Source organism: Halichoeres trimaculatus, unplaced genomic scaffold, assembly GCF_033239565.1.
Source record: "Halichoeres trimaculatus isolate MK-OKI-2021-1 unplaced genomic scaffold, fHalTri1.1 fHalTri1_scaffold_4, whole genome shotgun sequence".
Classification (NCBI taxonomy): Eukaryota; Metazoa; Chordata; class Actinopteri; order Labriformes; family Labridae; genus Halichoeres; species Halichoeres trimaculatus.
This window is the reverse complement of record NW_027437182.1, coordinates 9,726,479-9,746,333: the sequence shown is the minus strand read 5'-3', so window position 1 is coordinate 9,746,333 and position 19,855 is coordinate 9,726,479. Positions and strand designations below refer to the sequence as shown.

Genomic DNA, 19,855 nt, shown 5'->3' with positions numbered 1-19,855 from the left:
TCCAGGCACCAGTCCATGTTTAGCCCCCTCATTTTGACATCTCTCCATTGGTGTTCTGTTTGCTCCTGTGTATACTTTGATTCAGTAACACAGTAAAATCATTAATCATTCCAACAGAGGTTAACAGGAACATAAAAAAGGTCAGTAATTTCTAATCAAAAGTTTTAAACATCCAAATGTTTCTACCAATAACAGATGGCAGATGTTAGAAGTTCATTGACCTTGTTGGTGGTAGAGCAGCAGCCGTCCTTTCTCCAGCACCAGAGTGAGGCTGTGATCTCTCTGTCCCTCTGCATGCAGCAGCGTCCCAGAATTCTTCAGGGTTTTAAACTTCAGAGAGATGACCTCCATCTCCGTCCAGCTTGGCCTCACACTCAGCCGGTAGACCAGGCTGCTGCTGCCGTCGAAGTTAGCCACGTCAGAAGCTACAGAATGATGGAGAGTCAGAGGAAGAAACAGTAATGTGATACGTGTTACATAAAATTTCACCATTGAAATCATATATTTAGATACTGAATAAAAAAATGACCATTTGTAGGTCACAAAGACAACACAAACTCTGATGAACAGCCTTGAGAGAAAACAGGATCTGAAATCATCAGAGCTTAATAATTCTCAAGATTTTACAGATCAATCCAACCTAAGGGCTAAGTGAGTTGTATGCAGTTTTTGAAAGTCACAATAGATGCTTTTGTTGAATAAAATGTTTACATCTCAATGATTATTAATGCTTGTTATTTGAGAGTTTTTACTCTATGTAACTTCTGCCCACATGTTCTGAAGTAACCAATAAATAAAAAATCATTTATCACCTGATTGAAAAAAATCTGAAAATATTAGACCCAGATGCATCTGTTTGTATCTTAATCTTCACTTTAGCTAACTTTGCTTCTAAATTCAAAGCATTAAAGGGAATCCACACTCTTGAGGAAGTCAAATATTGAACCTATACTCACTATATCTACATCCATAAATCTCCAGTCTGAGTCCAATCCTCCCAGTCGGGTTCCAGTCCAGAGGAATGAGGCGCAGGTAGCGAGCTATCACCGGCTGTTCCAGTTTGTACTGGACCACAGAGTCTGCATTGCTGTTACCGGGAAAAGCCTGAAACAACAGGACAATATTAGCCACAACAGTCCACCTAGTTTTACATCCTGACAACAAGCAACAAAGTTTTACCATCTTACTTTAGGGAAGATTTGGAGGCAAAATACTTGATTTAATGAGTTCCTTGAGAACATTCAGCAGGACCAGGGGAGCTGTTTTGTACTCTGTTGATCCTGATTAAGATGCCTACTGGGGAAATGGGTTTTCTGTTGAATATTTGAAGCAATTCTGGGGACTGAGGGACAAATTAAAATTGATGCTCATTTATTGAGTGCTACAGCAAACAAGGCCATCAAAATAAAGACTTGGTGTTTCTAAAGTTATCTGAAACCTTTGACAGGATGTAGGTATGTGCAAATTGAAGCCACAATTTTGTTTAAAAAAAAACACACTACTTGTGTATGCATGGGACAATACCAGCAACAAAATATTTTTTAACAATAAAAACATAAGATGAGAGAGCCAAATTTGAGATATGTTAAGTTGACAAAACCAGTGTCAGGGAAGAGGACTAGTTTCGGAGAGCATGGGTGACCCAAAGACAGAGAATTAAAACACAGAAGTGCCAAAAACTGCAGTACCCCAAGCAGCCACTTGAGGCATGCTCCAAAAGTCAGTCAGTCTCTAAGGGGCCCCATATCAAACTTTTTAGCTGAATTAAACATACTGATAGTACAAAAGAACAGGTTTTGGGGTATTTTGTAAAAACTGTACAAGCAATCCGTCACAGTCCAGTGAAATCCTGACAGACATCAGCACAGTCAATTACAATCACTAAACTATAACTACATGAAATGCTTGTGTTGCTGATGTCCTGGTTAGCATTTTCATGCAGGCCTGTGCATGGAATTCAGTATTCAATTTGATGTTTCATCATGAGAGCTGTTTCAAATTGTCCAAATTGTCCACCTCTCTAGCCGATTTGTGAGAGCCACATCCCCTCAGCATCTTTAGTCTAATAAATAAACAACTCAGGTCAGTAATACCCCCCAAAAAAGAAACTAATTCTGCTAAAACCCAATTGTTAATTTGCCATTTCACAAACTAATTAAACCGCCACAGACACACCCTGAGGAGCTTTGGCAACTTGCTGTTAGCTAAACCGTTTTTCTCTCCATCACCACCCTCGTCTTCTCTCGAGTTTTGGCTTCAGAAAGCCAGTAGACAAACCAATTTGCTTTGTCACGGTGGACACACTAATTATTCATACAGCCAATGATCCAACCCATCCCCTCCTGTTTGTCCAAGGTCCCACGAGTGAATGCATCTCTCCTTTCTCATCTCCTTCCTCTTATTATAGGACATACGTTTGGGAAGCTGAACCAGAAAGCTTGTCAGGATCTATTCTAACCTGGATCTCAAACCCTGATGCTCCCACATCAAAACTACAATTCATCCCTTTATCCTCCATCTCTCCTCACATCCATTCCAGATCTCCTCATTAATGCAGTGTAGCACCTTTGTAGCAAACAATAACACCATCTTGTTTGTAAAAGGAACTCCAAAAGTAAAGGACTCAGGTGGAGTGCGAAGAAAAACTCCCCCTAACCTTCCTGGTCTTTGTGCATTTTCAAACTTCAAGCTCACAGAAGCCATTGATCCTGGCTGCTAATAACATCTCTCCCTCTCTCTGTCCGGTGATCAATAACTCTGGGACCTACTCTGTCTCTGTATCAAGCCTCGCTTAAAGAGACTAATGGCCTCTATTTTCCCAATCAGCTGCCTGTGGGAATCGTGTGGTTGATACACAAAGAGCACACACATCAGCTCATGCATCTCTATGGGGAAGAAAAAGCTTCATTTTGGTGATTTTGCACGTTAAAGTGTGAATACTTTGCTGATGCCTCCTGTCTTTCTTGAGAGCCTGTATCATTCCAAGTGTGTGTCTGTCCGCTGAGTGCGTACTGATGTGGCTGTGTGAGAGGAATTGGCTTCCCTGGCGCAGCATAATTGTGATCTCAGCACCGTCTTCAGTGCTTTGAAGGGCTGAGCCGGCTGGGCAGCGAAGCGTTGAGCTCAACAAACGGCTCTGTTTCCTGCTGAGGAGGCCGAGGAGAGTGGCATCTCATTTACCTCGCTGTGCATGTTTTGAAATGTGAGGAGCCTCTGATGAGACCTCAGTCAAGGAGACGAGTAGACAATAAGACGAATGGAGGGAAGGAGGGATGCATGAGTAAGAAGTGTTAGAAAAAAGTCCTTAATGCACCTTGAAGAGTATTTAACTGCAGACTGATTTGAATACTTTCGCTATGATCTAAAAGATAAACATAAAAATATACTCCACCAGCCTTGCAATCAAATTTTTTCATTAAACTTCACTTTGTTAAGCCTTTCTGTGTAACCTGATCTAATCATTTCCTTTAATTAAATATGCCTCTAGTCATTTAAATAATATATCATAAAAATATTAAGACAGGGATCTCAAAAGAGATGCCTCAGTGGAAATGTGTTTATGTGAAAAGACTCGGAAGAAGCCTCTGAATGAGATAATTGTTTACTTATAAGAGAGATGTTTTGAACAGACACATAAACTCACAATCTATGAAGACGTTACTAATTTGTAATATTGAGATGTTAAACTCTTATGAGCCAGGTCTGGATTGTAGCTTCAGGGCTAATAATATTCATAATTAGCTCGGCCTTTGGTGGACTCGTGCAGATGTCAACGCTTAACATGTTCATTAAAAGTTTTGTATTTTTTACAGCTCAGTCCCAAGACTGTGAAATCATGTCAGTAAATGACTCTGCAGCTTGTGCAAAGAAGATTATTTTTGACTCCATCCATTCGGGACTGACTAATGCACTGCTAAAAATAGTTACATGGGAAAAGTCATTTACATTATTTTGCATCTTCATGACCCTCTTTGACATTTAACTGAACGTTTGAAGAGATAAATATTCATAAGTCAAATCTCTCTTTCAGTGTTTTGCACATGGATGCACCTTCTTTTAATCTACTTAGTTTGTATGTTTCTGTTTTGTTCCCTCTGGCAAGGAGGTTATGTTTTTGGGACAGTTTTCTTCTTTCTGTTTGTTTGTCAGTGCACAACATAACTCAAAAAGTAACAAACGGATCTTGATGAAACCTTTGGGAAATGGGATCACCGTCTGGATCCAGGACTTTTTTTTAGGATAACCATAAAGGATTCTTTATCATTGTGAGATAGGACCGTTTTCACCATATGTGTATATAACTCCACGATAAATGGTTGGATTGCTTTGCAAAACAATACAAGACAAGGTCACCACAATTTCTGACAGATGTTAAAGTACGATCCAGATCATCCCAATATTCTGTTTACTCAGATACGAAATATGAAATGTGTACTGGGTCATCATAATTTTCAACATTGTCAGGTAACAAATTATCGTACAAACCTGCAACTAACACCAAATTGTAGCAGACAGTCTGCTGAAAGGGAGTATAACATTAAAGTAGGACTAAAGTGTTGGTGACAAACATAACATGCTTGGCAGAGGTCTGCGCTCTCTGAGTGCTTTTCTAGTTTATGTGTGTTTCGGTTTGCTTTTACCAGGGACATGAGAACCCTGAGATGAGGATGATAAACTGTTCTGTTTCTGCTTTTGTAGATTAAATCTAGCTCATCTTGAGTTATCCCCCTGGTGTGGTGGTCACTTATATTCACAGACATAAGAAATGTAAATGAGATGTGACAAGAAAAATGTAAATAATAGCTATAGCTAAATAGTTGGCAAAACACAGTGATCATAGTGAGTGAGTGAAGGCCTGTAAGGACACAACAGAGTTACTAAAGTGAACCTTATTTATCTTCTCCACATTCTGCCCAAAGCCCTAGAGTTTTTTCTCCAGTCATCTCTAAAATCATAAAGTACTGCAGTTATGTAAACATATTTACTTCCCAGATCTGGAGAGCAAAGGGACACCTAAGCTGAGAAGTCAGAGAGAAGCTATGACTGAGGCTGACAGCTGTTTCTGTAGTCAAATCTGCTCCTTAACCGATACTCTAAGCTGGCCTGACTAATATATGGCGCTTTAAAAACACTCTGAGAGCTGATCTGGGTTTATCACCTCTCATGCTGAGTGTCAAATCAACAAGTTCTTAAGCTGTGAGAAGTTATACTCAGCTCCTGCTTTTCAGCGATGACTCCTTGGCTTCACAGAGTTTGAATCCTGCACTGAGAGAAAAATCACATCCTGTCATATCACAATCAAAAGCTGTTCTCAGAGCTGCTGCAGTAACAAGACAGGCGTTGTGTCTGCCATAAAGGAGACGCCTGACTGCCTCTGAATCACGTCTATTGTTGTTCAGTCATCAGAGGGCTACACGTCTTCCTGTCATTGTGATGCATGGTAGTTTGCTTCGTGGTGATCAGTCACTCTGCAGGCGAGCCTTTACGAGACATGGAGCAGACTCTGGCTTTAAAAAGTCACTGTAAAATACTGTAAAATAAGGATCTTAAAGAGTAGTGAAACACTTGGGAGCACTTGAGTGAAGAGATGATAAAAAGCTGAAAATAGCGCAGGGGCTCTGAATTTCTTTTCAGTTTCCAGGAGGAAATTCATGCATGAGTTACAGTTCGGAATACATTCTTAGGCACCACATGCATGTTTCAGTCAGATTTCTCATTCTCATTTAAGACATTGCTCTGCCTTCCTTATCGAGTCTGGCTTACAATGCCAGAGCTGGCATGTGTTCCATCAGCGTCTTGCACATAGACTGTTGACGGACACGTGCGCTGCTGCAAGAATCAAAGCTGTGACTCCTGGAACACCAGGCAGCCTTTTTAACAACAGCCCTAGCCTCCTGTCAGCAGAGGTTTAACTATTTGACAGCAGCTCCGTGCAGCTGACAGAGCCCTGCCCAGGTTCCTTTCATTGTTCCATCCATTATTAATAAAGAGTGAAAGGCTCCTGGTGAGCCAGCACAGCGCTGCAGGCAGTACCAGTCCCCACAGAAATGTAAATTATGTCTGTGACAGTGAGGCCAAATGTGTTTTAACTTCAATCAACCTGCTTAGAGCTCAGCTCCCTCCCAAGCAGCAACAATACATGTTGATTTAAATGAGGTATTTCTCACATAAACAACTCAGAGTGGTGTTAAGTGCATAACTGCAGGCCATTTCAGAAAGCCTTTATAGAAGTTTGGACTTTTCTTCAACTTAGTTTTTTTGAGACTTGATAGTGTCTGCGACAGTCAAACCATCAGTAGACTTTTCATGAGCCTCTTCCACACATCCAGCCTGATGGTGAGCAGGGTAAAGACAAGTGTCAGGAGGCAAGACATGACATCAACCATGCTATGTTTATGACATGATGGCATACAAAACAACAGAGACCTACGCTATGATTACAGTTACTGCATTTGAATCAGGGCTTTGTGCAAATCTGCAAATGTGCAGGCATCTTTTCTGCTCTTGTCTTGAATATAATCCTCCTCCTTTGCCCTCAGCTGTTTTTTTATTCACCCATCAAGTATCACTCCAACTCCACAGCAGTCTAGAGTGCTGGCAGAGAAATCTGCTGGTAAAACCAGGGTCAAAGTTTGAGTTCACACATGCTTTAGAAAGGTTTCAGGAGTTTTCTATATCTTTGAATCCAGCAAGTTTTTTTAATCACATTTGTTGGCCTTGTTTGATTCTTTTGTGTCACTTTGTTTTTCGCTAAAACATTTATGAAGCTGACCTCCCTGCCACACTGAAAGACCCTCAGACAAAAATCAAAAATAAAAGCAGACAAGTGCATCAGTCATCTGCAACTTGATCTTCCTCGCTCTCTGAAATCATTTAATTCATGTTTTTGTGAGAAATAACTAGATGGTACAAAGTGCCGCGCTCAGAGGACAAATAATCAAAAGCTCTTCTGAATGCCTATACTTCAAAGTAGATTGAAAAGTTTGCTTTTACAGGCGCACTACAATCATTTCTCAGTGGTGGCAACAGACAGGGTTAGATTATGGCAGACAGACCTTTGTGGAAGGTTTTGTTTGGAGCCTTTAAAACAGCATATGTCGTGCAAACAAAGAGGTGAACTTCTGGCTGTGGGGTGATGCTGATGTGAAAGTTGAATCATCATTTCAGACAGAAAGATATGGTATTTAGATGAAGTCCTCTACATTCTGTCAGCTAATGAACCTGTTGTGTTTTAACTGTGTCGCTGAAATTAACTCTTTATTTTCCTGCATTTTAAATTCTCCAAGCAAAGCCTCAAACTTTATTACAAATCCAATTTCCAATAGTTTAACATTTAATCAGACTTGCATTAAAAATGTCACACTGTTTTCCCAATACCCACGCTCATTAATTTAATGTAACCTTGTCTCCTCGAAATTATGCTGATGTACAATTAATATGTTTTCCAAATTGGGTCTAGCAGGACAGCAGAGTAATTGCTGCATGAATTATTTCCACAGGCAATGTTTCCTCTAATTTAGAAAATACATTCACTGGCTACAGGGGAATGGTTCTGGCAGATGTTGGACTTCATGTTTTAGACAAAAGATCTTTTTGGTAAAGGGTAGAAAAAAAGTTGTTTTCATTACGCTTCACTTTTAAAATCAATATTAAAGGGATTGGGAGGACTTTCTAAGTTTTCTTAAAAAAGTCTCACTGGGAGATACATGTGTTATCGTAATCCACAACTTAATGATTTACTGCCCCTACTGGTGTTGTGGTTTAGTGCAGTTACTTTTATTTTTTTTCTCCATACAGCACTGGCCCGACTTACATAATCTACCTGGATATCACAAGGAGTCACTAATGTTACAGTCTTAGAGCACAAGGCTGTGAGTAGCGTTTGATATAGTTGGCATCTAAACTAAGCCACTAACCAAGTTTACAAAGTTCTGTTGTTGTCACGTTTCAAACAATAGCTCTATGTAACTGTTAATAAATACCTTACCTTGTCACATCATATCCTGTTTAAAATTGTCTTGAACAAATAAAAGTATTTTTTTAAAAGATCTGATCTCCTTTAATGAGCTTAAAAACAAACACACACCTTTGTAAGAGCCATGTCTTCATGACAGTGGTTGCAAGTGCTCATGGGAAACGGAGGGTTCGTCTCTGAAAAATGCTAGCTTTTCAGGTAGTCCTCAAAGCTCCTTTAAACATTTACCTCAGACTGTTTTAACTTTTGTTTTAGTTTCTGGGAAAAATAGTGATCTAAAAAGTGAAGATGCTAGCTGTTTATTTCAATTTGAAAAAAAAAAAAGTCAAACATAGAAGTACATTTTCTTTTTGTACTGTTATGTAAAAGCTGTTAGATTATTCGTACTAGAATCCCAATGAATCACAAGTTTTTAGTCTCTTCTACTGAACCTCAAACTGAAAATTTCTAAGATTTTGAGTTGAGACAGTGTATTTTATTGTCGCAACAATCCAAAAAAGACAAACACTATAAAAAATAACCACAGTGACCTCAAAGTTGCTGCGTACCTAGAGCGTAAGCTAAAAATTTAGCATGGCAAAAGCAAGTACAGCAAGCAACAACACCGCTATATTGACCTAAATGTAATACTGACGTGGGATGGGTCATGATGCTTGAAGCCAGTAAGAAAATAAGTTGTGGTCTTGTGGAAAGAAGCATCCACACTAACTGCTGCATCACTTCCTGATTTCCTACGAGGATGGCCCAGTCATTATCACAGAAGGTGCGTGAAAATATTTTGTGGTGTTAAAAGGAATTCACATGAGCTTTGACAGTGCTATGCTATATGTGGTTTTGTTGTATTCAAAGTTTTCACTGTAGAAAATAAGTTTTCTGGCTCATGCTGGTTTGAAAGTTGATGAAAGTTACCCCAAAGCTGTCTTCCTGCCGGTGTTGCCTCCAGTTGTGCCCCGTGTCACTGAACATCAACAGGTAGGCCGTCAGCCAATCAGAACTGCCATAACGTCCCTGTGTGGCAACGGCTGTAATCTTCGTTCGCCTCCCCAAATCCACCTCCAACCACTGGTATCTGTCTGAGACGAGCGGAGACCAACCTCCAGCTCCTGCAGAGAGACAGAGATGAAAAGGGTTTCATTGGCAATACTTACTTTCATCATATTGTGTGTGTGTGTGTGTGTGTGTGTGTGTGCGTGGCAGATTGGTGTGTGTGATGGAGATCCAGAAGCCGGGAGAGATGTCAGAAAAAAAGAGCAAGGATGGAGAGACAAATTGTTGGAGTGAAATATGATTCATTACACTTTAATCGAGTTGAAATGAAAGTCTTAAACTGTGAATTTATGGTCTGGAGTCAACGCTTCATGCACAGATTTTTAAAGCTGTCAAATAATAAATCTCATACATTGCATAAAAAATGTAAAATGCTCATTTATCTGTTTGAGTAATGTCCAGAGATTAGAAATGAGGACCTAACAGGCGATGGGAGAGACTAGAGAGAAGGTTTGAGGTGACGGGGGGCTTAATTTTTGCAGTTATTAGTCAGCACATTAAGAGGAAACCCTCTTTAGAGAAAATGTTGCAAATATGATGTAAAGCAAATTTAATCCACGTCTTTTGGAGTCCACTTACACGCCCACAGATATAAAACCCTGTGATATGTCAACCACTTCCTCTGCTTTCCTGATGATAAATACAAATCCTTATAATTAAAGACATTACACTGGATTTATTTGGGCCACAAATACTTGACGGAAATGAGTTTGACTGCGAAACACCAGGGATGGTATTTAAAGCAATTTGATGACTCTCCACAGCTAAGTGTCAGGATGTGTCCTGTCATTTAATGTTTCCACCGCGGGTTTTATGTGACACTTAGGGTGAGTGAATGCTGAGAAATCATACAACAGCTTGTTCACTTACAGTCCTACACTGATACGACGGTGTGTCTTTTAAACAGTGCTTTGTCAGGCTGACTTCCGGCCTATGTTCCTGGGGGTAACGTGCTCTCTTTGTGTGCAGGTGACAGCTGTTGCAGCAGCTGGAGCAAACATCCAGGGGTGTGTGGGATTAGCTCACACTGTGTTAATATCACCGGCTAAAAAGTAATCCCATCACAACAGTACAGCTAGGATTTAATGTCACTGCAAAGGCAAACGCTTATGGAAAGTATACCAAAGTAAATATGCTGAGCCAACTCAAGCCAAAGGCAAAGTTGGCAGTCACCTTGTGTGAGTCATGAATGCTTTAAATGTCACCATAAATAAGTAAAATGTTGGATGTAAATCACTTGCCAGATCACCAATTTTTCCACTCAATGTCCCTTCCACCCTGCTTGTAGCAAAGCTTGCTCCTTTGCTTTTTAAATCATGACTCAGCAAAGAAGCATTAAGAAGTTCAACTATGACACAACACATTCTGTTTTATTCTTTCTTGCACCAAAAACCCAAACAATACATAATTTTCTGTGGGTGTTTGTTGACCCAAAGGTCCAGAAACTTTTAGTTCCTGGTAAAACATTCTGTGGAACTACAATTCCCATGGCTCTTTCTCTGAGCTTTCCACCTTCAGCCAATGACTTAGGTAGATTATGTAAATCAGGCCAGTGACTTATGGAGTAAAAAAAGGTAACTGCACCAAACCACAACACCAGTAGTGGGCAGTAAGACAGCAACAAAGGCTATTCAGAAAAAAGTAACACCATAGAGGGAGAAGACAGGATGGTACCTTTTAAGAAGCTATGAGGAGGATCTGTCTTTATTGGACTTCCTCGCCACCTTCTGGCGCAGAGTCTCATGCACACTGTCGTAAAGATGCGAACCAGGTGTGTGTTTTGGAACAAATTTTCTTTATTCAAGACAACTTTTCACTAGAAACAGCGCAACAAGGTAAGGTATTAATCAGTACAGTTACGTTGCACTATTGTTTGAAACGCGACATCAAGCAAATGTAAGTTTGTACCATACGTCAGAAGCCGGCTGTTTGTAGTGCAATGTATCTATAGGTTAACGTGACAACAAGCAAACTGTCAGTTCATACAGTAATTTAGTAGCCGTCCATATGTAGTGCTACAGCCCGATGTTGTGAGATGTGTCTGTAATGTATAGTGTTAGTAAACCCTGGTTATGTCCTGCCAGTCATCTACCAAGCAGAGCTAATGTAACCTCACTCTTCATTTTATTGATAGACTTTCAAGTTTTAACAGACCACTGCTGCAGAATAACTGCTGACTGAAGGTTGGAATGAACATTATCACATCCAGCCTAGCGCTTTAGACATTAGCTCGTGCTGTATCACTCTCTCATTTAGCTTTCTTCTGCTCCTCTGTCCTTTTTCTGTCTGACAGTTAGGCTCCTGCGTCTACCATTACTACATTATCATAACTACAGAAATCCTTTTCAGCATAGAAAAACACGGATCTCTCTTGTCACTTCTAAACTTCATTAGCTGGCATGGTGTTGTCATAGACCTGCAGTAAATCAATTTGGTCCTGCTCGAGGATCGGGAAGCTAAGAAGTGGCATTTGGAAATAACCTATATTAGCGCTGATGATGTCATTTTAAAATCTGGATTATGATCGAGCATATATCTGGATGGGAGACTTAAAGTGAAGCATTGCAGTAAGCCTGTTAGCATGGAGCACACTCTGCCTGTGCTGGTTTTGATTGCGCTTTATTGATTCACTGCAGTTAAGATTTGTGTCACTTGACAGGAGACAAGCTCTACTACGAAACTGTTTGAGGAAAGCCAGAAAAAGCTTGGACCGGCGAAACACCAATAGGAGACTTTCAGTGGGATGCATCCTTCTCAAACAGCTTTAGACTATCATTAAAACTTAGCTGAAGAGAATATTTTGACACATTTTTACAAATATAAAACTAAAGATTCATTCCTGAGGACTTCTTCTGTGTTTGAACAGCTGTTGTTAACTGGATATCCACTGACATGTTCAGCTGAGGGTCTCCAGTTTACAGGGTCATTCTTTAAACTACAACACCGGGAGCTGACAGAGACACATTCACACTATCAGGCTCAAAGAATACCATTATTTAGGAGCTATCAAACCAAGTCAATCACAGTGGGATCTTATTGTGGTCAGAGGGTGCAATGTGCACAGTTATCAGCAGGGCTAAAAGTGGAGTAGGTAGGGTTAAACATGGAAAGAGAGAGTACATCAGGTAATAGGCAAACTCATTATTTAAAAAGTTCAATAATTCAGAGCAAAAGTTAATTTTTGATAAGGAAACATTGTAAGAGGGAAAACAAAGCTGCAGATTTTTTAATTCTGTTTATTTTTAAGATGTCCCATCTGTTTGAGCTTTTAATTTTTAAAACTGTTTCTATTAAGAGTAAATTTCTTTCTTTCAATTCCTCCTGCACAGTTCTTAGAAACTAAATGATGTCTTTGCTGCTTCAAGAAGTCACTGCTTACAGAGCTCTGCAGCACACGTGGGCATTTTACACAGCAAGCATTTGGCACATCATGAATATATAAATCTTACTAAAGGAGACTGCAACAGCTGAGATCTTGTATCAGGCGTGAATGGATCATTCCACTTTCAAAACTCCAGGAAGTGGTCTCCTCTGTCCTCAAACATTTAGTGTCAGAGGTGATGCCACACTTCAAGAAAACATGACCTCTGTGTAGGCTTGTAGTGAATTACTGGCATTAATGTAAAATGAGCATTTTTTTTCAAAGCACAATTTTTTCAGCAACAACATTAGATATGCTGTTTTTCAATATTCTCCACTAAAAGAAAGGTTTAAATAATAATCATTTGATATCTGATTTTATGTGAGCTTTACTCAGCACTCTAACTTTTCTGGGACTGGGGTTGTATTAAAAGAAGGGAAATATGGTCAAGTTTTGTTTTATATCGCTTGTGTCCACTTTATACCCTGTGCCCTAAATGAATCTTTGAGTACAGTCATCATTTTAAGAAGAGAAATAAATGTGCATGGTATTTAAAAGTGAAAGCTCAGCAAAAAGCTCAGCAAGTTATAAAATGTCTCAAATTGAAAATAGAAGAGATCTGAATAAGCCTCGCTGAAAAGTCCAGATCCAAAATAGGAAACTAATCAGAGCTCATAAAACTTTACACGTTCAGTGCTCAGCCCCGGGAGGAACCAGGATCTGTATGAGATTAGTTTTATTCAGAAATTCGTAGCCTGTTGCCGAAAGTTGGAGGGTCGGAGGAGGTGAGAGATGATTTGGAGACAGCAGAGGAGGACGGAGGAGAGGAGAGGCAGAGTGAGAGCTCTGTCTGTAAAACAGCAGCTAACTCTGCAGAGGGACATCGGCAAAATACACCAAGCTGGGATTTCATTTCTAATCTAGATGCAGCCAGTGTAGTGTGTTTAAAGGAAGGTGTGTGTGTGTGTGTGTGTGTGTGTGTGTGTGTGTGTGTGTGTGTGTGTGTGTGTGTGTGTGTGTGTGTGTGTGTGTGTGTGTGTGTGTGTGTGTGTGTATGTGTGTGTGTGAGAAAGCCAGTAAGAAAGTGAGGGAAAGTAAAATGACAGAAGCTTATTATGAAGAAACATTGAAGGTGATGGAAAAGGCCGCTACAAGATAAGAACACTCAGAATACTGAGAGGGGTTTGTGTGTGTGTGTGTGTGTGTGTGTGTGTGTGTGTGTGTGTGTGTGTGTGTGTGTGTGTGTGTGTGCCTGTGTGTGTGTGCGTGTGTGTGTGTGTTGCAGAAAAAGTGCTGAGTAAGAGAAAAGCAAATCCATGGCGCCTGAACAGCAGATGGAGGGATTTCTCTCCTATAGAGCGAACACCATCCACTCACCCATGCACGCACACACATCCACGCATGATAAGAGCCAGCCTGAAGAGCACTCGAGATTGTGTTGCCAAGGTGATGTCATGCTGACACAAGGCCAATACAAATCAATACGGCAACACTTCAGACACACACAGCCTGAATTTCCTCAGCTCATCATTTCTATTATGAGGCTGCGTTTACCTCAATTGAAAACGACTGGCACAACACAATAAGATTGTTCAACATTTCTGTACTGTTGAACAGGTGTTTATTTGCTAGGACATAGATAAGTCATTTCATTCAGCTTGAAATGAACTCACGTATGTCAAAGTCAGTGGATGTTTTTCATGCCTGACATCTTTGCCTGCTGTGTGATAACAAATAACTGTACATGCAGCTTGCACATAATAGGCAGTCTTCTTTACCATGACTGCAGGAACTTTTACCCTTTAGCTTCCACTTCTGCTGTGTTCTTTAAATTATATATAGTATCACTTAATTATTACATGAAGATGCTTCAAGTATCTGGATTTTTCAATTTACTGTCATTGCCAAAGCAAATGTAATTGCAAATTGCAGTAAATTGGCAAGATATCCTCACTGAAATTGGTGCAAGACATTGCTATTAGGAATGACCTTGGTCAACAAAATAGCTGACAAAAAAACACAAAGCTTGTTATACTTGTTCTAACGCAGCAAGCCTAGCCAGGCTAATTAACTTTTAATGTTGAGAAAATGCTGGACAAGCAAAACAGCTAAAATCATAATCAAGTAAAACCCTCATGAACTATAAAAGAAAATGGACTTGTCGCCATAACAGGGGATCACTGGACATAATCAAAGTAAAAACTCCACACCATATTTTGCATTTGCACTCCTCAGTATTCTTCTAATATGTTGGGGTGTTAACCACAGAGACAAAACACTATGAAGCTGTGTCCTCAGCAGTCATGGTTTGTAGTATCTCTTTGAATGCTGAATCTAAAATTCAAGATTGAGAGGTTCACTATATTAAAGTCTTTTGATTCCCAAATCAAAACACTGTTGGGGGTTAATTTACATTGTTAATGAGGAGTAAAAACTGCTTTGAAAGGCAAAATAATGGAATTTTAAATATGTGATTAAGAAGACAATTAATTGCAAGCAAGTGTGGGAGCAAGTGGGATTTGCTAGTTTTTTTTTTTTTTAACTCTGGCATCCTTAATAACTAACTTACTAATTATGATATATTATTTCGAAAAGTGAGAAATTAAGTAAACCAGTTTTAGAGTAATCATGTTTGCAAAGAATTTGCTGAATTTTGGTGACTTACAGGTGTCAAAAATGTGTCGTGTAGTTATCTCATTACTTTGAAACCAGTGCTGTTGCTTTCCACGTCATTGTGCCTCCTACACCGAAAGTGATGGTATTTTTGTATATTACATCAAAGTGCATTTATCATTTCCTGTCTAGAAAAATGAACATCTTTAAGATCACCAACAAATATTCTGAACTTAACATGAAGTGCTACTTTACTCATGGAGAGCATTAAGTGATTCTGAGGTCATCTCATAGCCTCTGACTTATGTAGTCCTCCTCCTGCAGCAGTGTCAAAGCTGCCCGCTTGTTAGGGCAGCAGCTAAAGGCCACTGCTAATAAGTACCTCCATAACAGACAAGAGCACTGACAGCACAACAGGAGAGAGCTGACACACTGACCTTTACTCATTACAGCAGGGCCTGAGGGAAAAGAACAAAGAAGAAAGAAAGAGAGTGAAAGATTGACAGACGGAGGGGGAGAGAGTCAGGTTATCTGACATCTACAGGACAGCAGGGGAGAAATTAGGGAGTGAGGCAGAGGAGGGAATAGCAACCAGGAGGATGGATGGAAAAGTAAAGCAAGAAGAGCCCAAATGATGGAGAGCCAAGTGTACACATTGAAATCTGGAGAAAGACTCCACCATACTTACTTGCTTACCAAAGCAATACTTTCTGTCACTTTTGATCCAGTAAACCTCCTTGATTCCTCCCCCTCACTGTCAATAATGACACCAAAGCTTTTCCTCACTGGGACAGTAATTGAGGTTAAAAACAGGTCAGGCACATTGCATCTCTGCTCTACTGGACATTCAAATTAGCACATTACCACAATGAATAAACCAATCGGGAGACCGTGACTTTTTAGGTCAGCGAATCAGAAGACCAATCGACCAGACACCTCTTAGGGCAGGTGGTTGAAAAAGTGGCCTGTAGGGTCATCAATAAGGTTGTCTAAATGATTCTCTTCTCCACACTTGGACAAACCGTTAAAAGACACTGCTCCAAACCACAGGGAGCTGTTTACTGCCTAACAGGACAGACTGTTTGGGATAAAGTCTAGACCAAAGCACCCACAAAAAACGAGGAACTCCTCTGTCTTAAGTCTTTCAGGACCATCATTGACAACTTATTACAGCCACATAACAGCCAATCTCATGTAAGTGTTTTTAAAGTGTATAATGGAGAAATAAAGTATTGAAAAATTATACTGGGGTTTGGCAGAACACAATTTTGATTAAACACAGAAAAAAAGCATTTAAAACTCTGCAAGTTGATCCAGAACGCAGCAGCTTCACAAGTCTTAAACTAACCCAAAGCTGCACACATGACCCCAATATTTTATCCCTCCAACAGCCCCAGATGCTGCTTACTTCAGATTTGAGACCCTTATGCCCTCATATGAGGGGCCAAGGATACTCAGAGGTGGCATGTCCTCTACTTGAACTCCAGCTGGTCATCACAAAATCCTACACCAGGTTGGCTCTTTGCCTTCTCAGAGGTGGGACTTTGGTTAAAATCCATCATTTAGGCAATATTGCAACAGGCTGCATGTAGCCTCATTTTCATTTCAATTTTCTATTTCTTCATGTTAACGCTTCATATTGTGACACTGAACACCTACCTTTTATTTCAAATCCTTTAAGACTTTGGTCCTAAGGATTTCTATGCCACTGTTTTAGATTACCGAGTCAACAAAACAGGACTATCCATCCATCCATCCATCCTAACATCAATCCTGCTTTTCTTGTTCAGGGTCATGTGGAGGCTTTCCAACAATACCTTAATGTCAATAGTCACAGTACATATAATTAATGTGTGCAGAAGGGGTAAATGAAGGCTATTCATTCGTGTGTAAAAACATTGATAGTTCATCCACCTGACAGATGGAAGTGCACAAGTCAAATGGTATTCTCATCACAACAGGGCTTTGGGCTTCTAACTAGGCTGGCCTCTGTAGCCCCCAGCTGGTGGAATCAGTGACCCAACTTCTGTTTATTTGATAGTTGTGGACCCAAGTCTGCATATATTCAAAGGAAAAGAACTGTTGATGCTGATGATAAAACTAATTTAAAGCACCTGTCTCTGTACACCCTGTTCTTTGCATCAGTGCTCTGCCTGTCAGCTCCTGTGTCTGATTGGACTTTTGTGGGAGACGATTTTGACCTTCTCCCACAAAAAAAGAGACTCTGAATCGAGCTAAAAACCATCCCACCATATCAAATCAATGCAGACCTTTAACTTCGGGACATGTTGCTGTAAACATTACAGGAACATATATGGAGAGCTTGGGCAGCTCACTGTAACCATGCCAAAGATGTGCTATTTGCATGAATACACCTGGCATATTTAGAGTTATATCTTGTCATAAACATACCTAAAATTATATTATGACAGAGATGAACAGGCTTTTTGAGCAGAAGGGCATGATTTTTTTTTCCTTTTTTGGGACTGTTTCCCTCTAAAAACATCCTTTATGAACTATAAATGTAGGTTTTCCCACTCTAATCCTGATAAATAGAAGAGATAAAGAAAAGAAGCTAAGTTAAATGTTTCCTGATTTGAAATATGGGCCCAATTTCCAGCTAAAGGTCTCGCTAACAACAAGCTCTGGAGTGTGACCTTCTTGTTTTCCGAGGATGTGTATTTACTCGTGGATGGGAGATTGTGCAGCAAAAATCAATACAAATTTGATTAGTACATGGTTGCTCACCAGAAACAGATTTTTAAATAAACCTTGAGAAATTGCAGTATTGAGTGCAGAATGTTTCATTATTGAAATGAATTCGTCCAGAGCCCAATAAAAGCTAACAGTTTTTCTGCTAAAAGGTCAGTCCTCAGCTAATCCAACGAATGTGCATGAGGGATTTTGAAGTGAAGGTCCTCTTTACTTTTCAAAGTTTTCAAAGAAGTCTTCAGCAAAAATCAGTGCAGTCCCTCAAATAAAGTAAATATGTGTCATTGCTGCAAATCATACATAGATTTTTTGGGGCCTGCTAGAAAGCATCAAAGGGAAAGTTATTTCCAGTGCTTCCTCCAGGCGCTGTGTCGGGAAAAAAGCCAAAGATGTGTGGCATCAAGGCAGGATTATGACTATTTTATGGCAGCAGGGTGGAAGATGGGACAGACACTCAAGAATTCCCACAGCAGTGAGATTGTGCCCATCAGAAGCCACAAGTGTCTGAAAAGTGGCCTGGATTTTTTTACTGGATAGGAGCACAATCTCGAGGGCTAATACCTCCTAAAATGGAATGTGAATCTGTACCTACTTGTAAACCTCTAAATGCCACTTGAATGGGATTTGTCGTGGTGCAGGATCAGCACATAACATATGTTAAAGAAAATAACTTGATCTGACATCAGGATCAAGTTTGTAGAACAGGATATTCTTTACTTTAAGCAGCTCATCCTCTTTGAGCCTGTGTATATCTACACTATTTTTTGAAATACAGATGAAACACCTACATCAAGATCCCCTGAGCCATACACAGAGCAGATACTTGTGTTGATTTAAAGAAGAAACTCACGACTCCTGTCCACACATACAAAAAGGGTAGCCAATAAATCATCTTTGAAAATAACATAATAGAGCAAAACAAAAATTTGGAAAACATGCATGTGCTAATAAATCAATCCAAAAACAAATCAAGACAAAAGCATTCTTGATGATATAGATTTAATGTGCTTTGTTTTTTAGTTTTAGACATGTTATACTTGTTATAAATAAAAAAGAGGGGGAGCAGGGGGCTTTAGGACCTATACTGTACTCTATGTAATTTCCCCTTGGGGATCAATAAAGGATATCTAATAGTCAGCCACCAGGGGGAACTCTACAACGTTTGGCTTCACTATGAAGAGCTACTGTGTTGTACATACAGTGACATGCTTCGTGTCCTCCGATGTGCCCCGCTATCCATTTTCCTGCTGCAGGGACAGCAGCTCTGACCGTCTCCGCTACCAGCACTGTTTCCATGGTGCTGAGGATCAGTCAGACCAATCAGACGCTGCGCCCCCGCCGCAGGGCATTTAAAGGCGAGGAGAGGCGCTCATTTGATTGGTGTAAACAGCGCTCGGCTGTGTTAAACCAACTCACAGCTTCTCTCCTCCCTCTCTGCCATTTGCGCGGAGGGAGGCGTTCTGCGCTCCTCTGTGCTTTGACTGCGCCTCTCTTGGCACTGCAGGAAACTTGCAAAGTGCGCCGGTCACGCCCTGTGCGCACGGCAAAGGCCGGTGCAGGGCAGGTGCGCCTGCGCCTGCGCCTGCGCCTGCGCCTGCGCCTGCGCCTGCGCCTGCGCCTGCGCCTGCGCCTGGTCTACGAAATTGGAGCCCTTAGAGTTGATGTGAGACTGAATCTGTGTGTTACAGAAACTGTCCCTATCGTTTTTTACTTGAGACCTTTGGTAGACAGGGTGGGTGTGCTTCACTGCTTTTCTTGCCATGGGTGTGAGAGTTTATTCAACTTAACAATCACCTTTTGTCACCCTTTCTATTTGTACCAAAATTAGTAGCTGCTGCAACAAATTGTTATCACTGCAGGCCCAAGATTTGGGTCAGAATTTGTGTCTAAGTTGTAGAGTAGCCCCTCTCAATGCTTCATTAATTACAACAACCATAATGCTGTATGCTCTACTACCCAGATATAAACAAGAACAGCTGACGTCTCATAGTGATGTGCGAATGAAAATAATGTTGAAGTTAGGTTGTATCTGGTTAACCTTGAAAAAATAAAAAATCAACCAGAGCAATATGTAACCATCACAGACATGTGGATATTAAACTGCGAAGGAGGACCACGGGCTAGTGGTGGTCAGTCTTCTAATGGTA

General features: G+C 40.4%; 1 protein-coding gene across 1 annotated transcript in view; it reads right to left on the bottom strand.

Annotated features, from left to right (window-relative positions):
• LOC141789548 (contactin-associated protein-like 4) overlaps positions 1-19,855 on the bottom strand; it is a 118,786-nt gene that overhangs the window by 63,176 nt on the left and 35,755 nt on the right. Inside the window, exons 3-5 of the mRNA XM_074669013.1 lie at positions 8,885-9,078; positions 957-1,104; positions 222-425 (exon numbers count right to left, since the gene is read on the bottom strand). Coding sequence (XP_074525114.1) covers positions 222-425; positions 957-1,104; positions 8,885-9,078 — 546 coding nt within the window. The remainder of the gene's footprint in view (positions 1-221; positions 426-956; positions 1,105-8,884; positions 9,079-19,855) is intronic.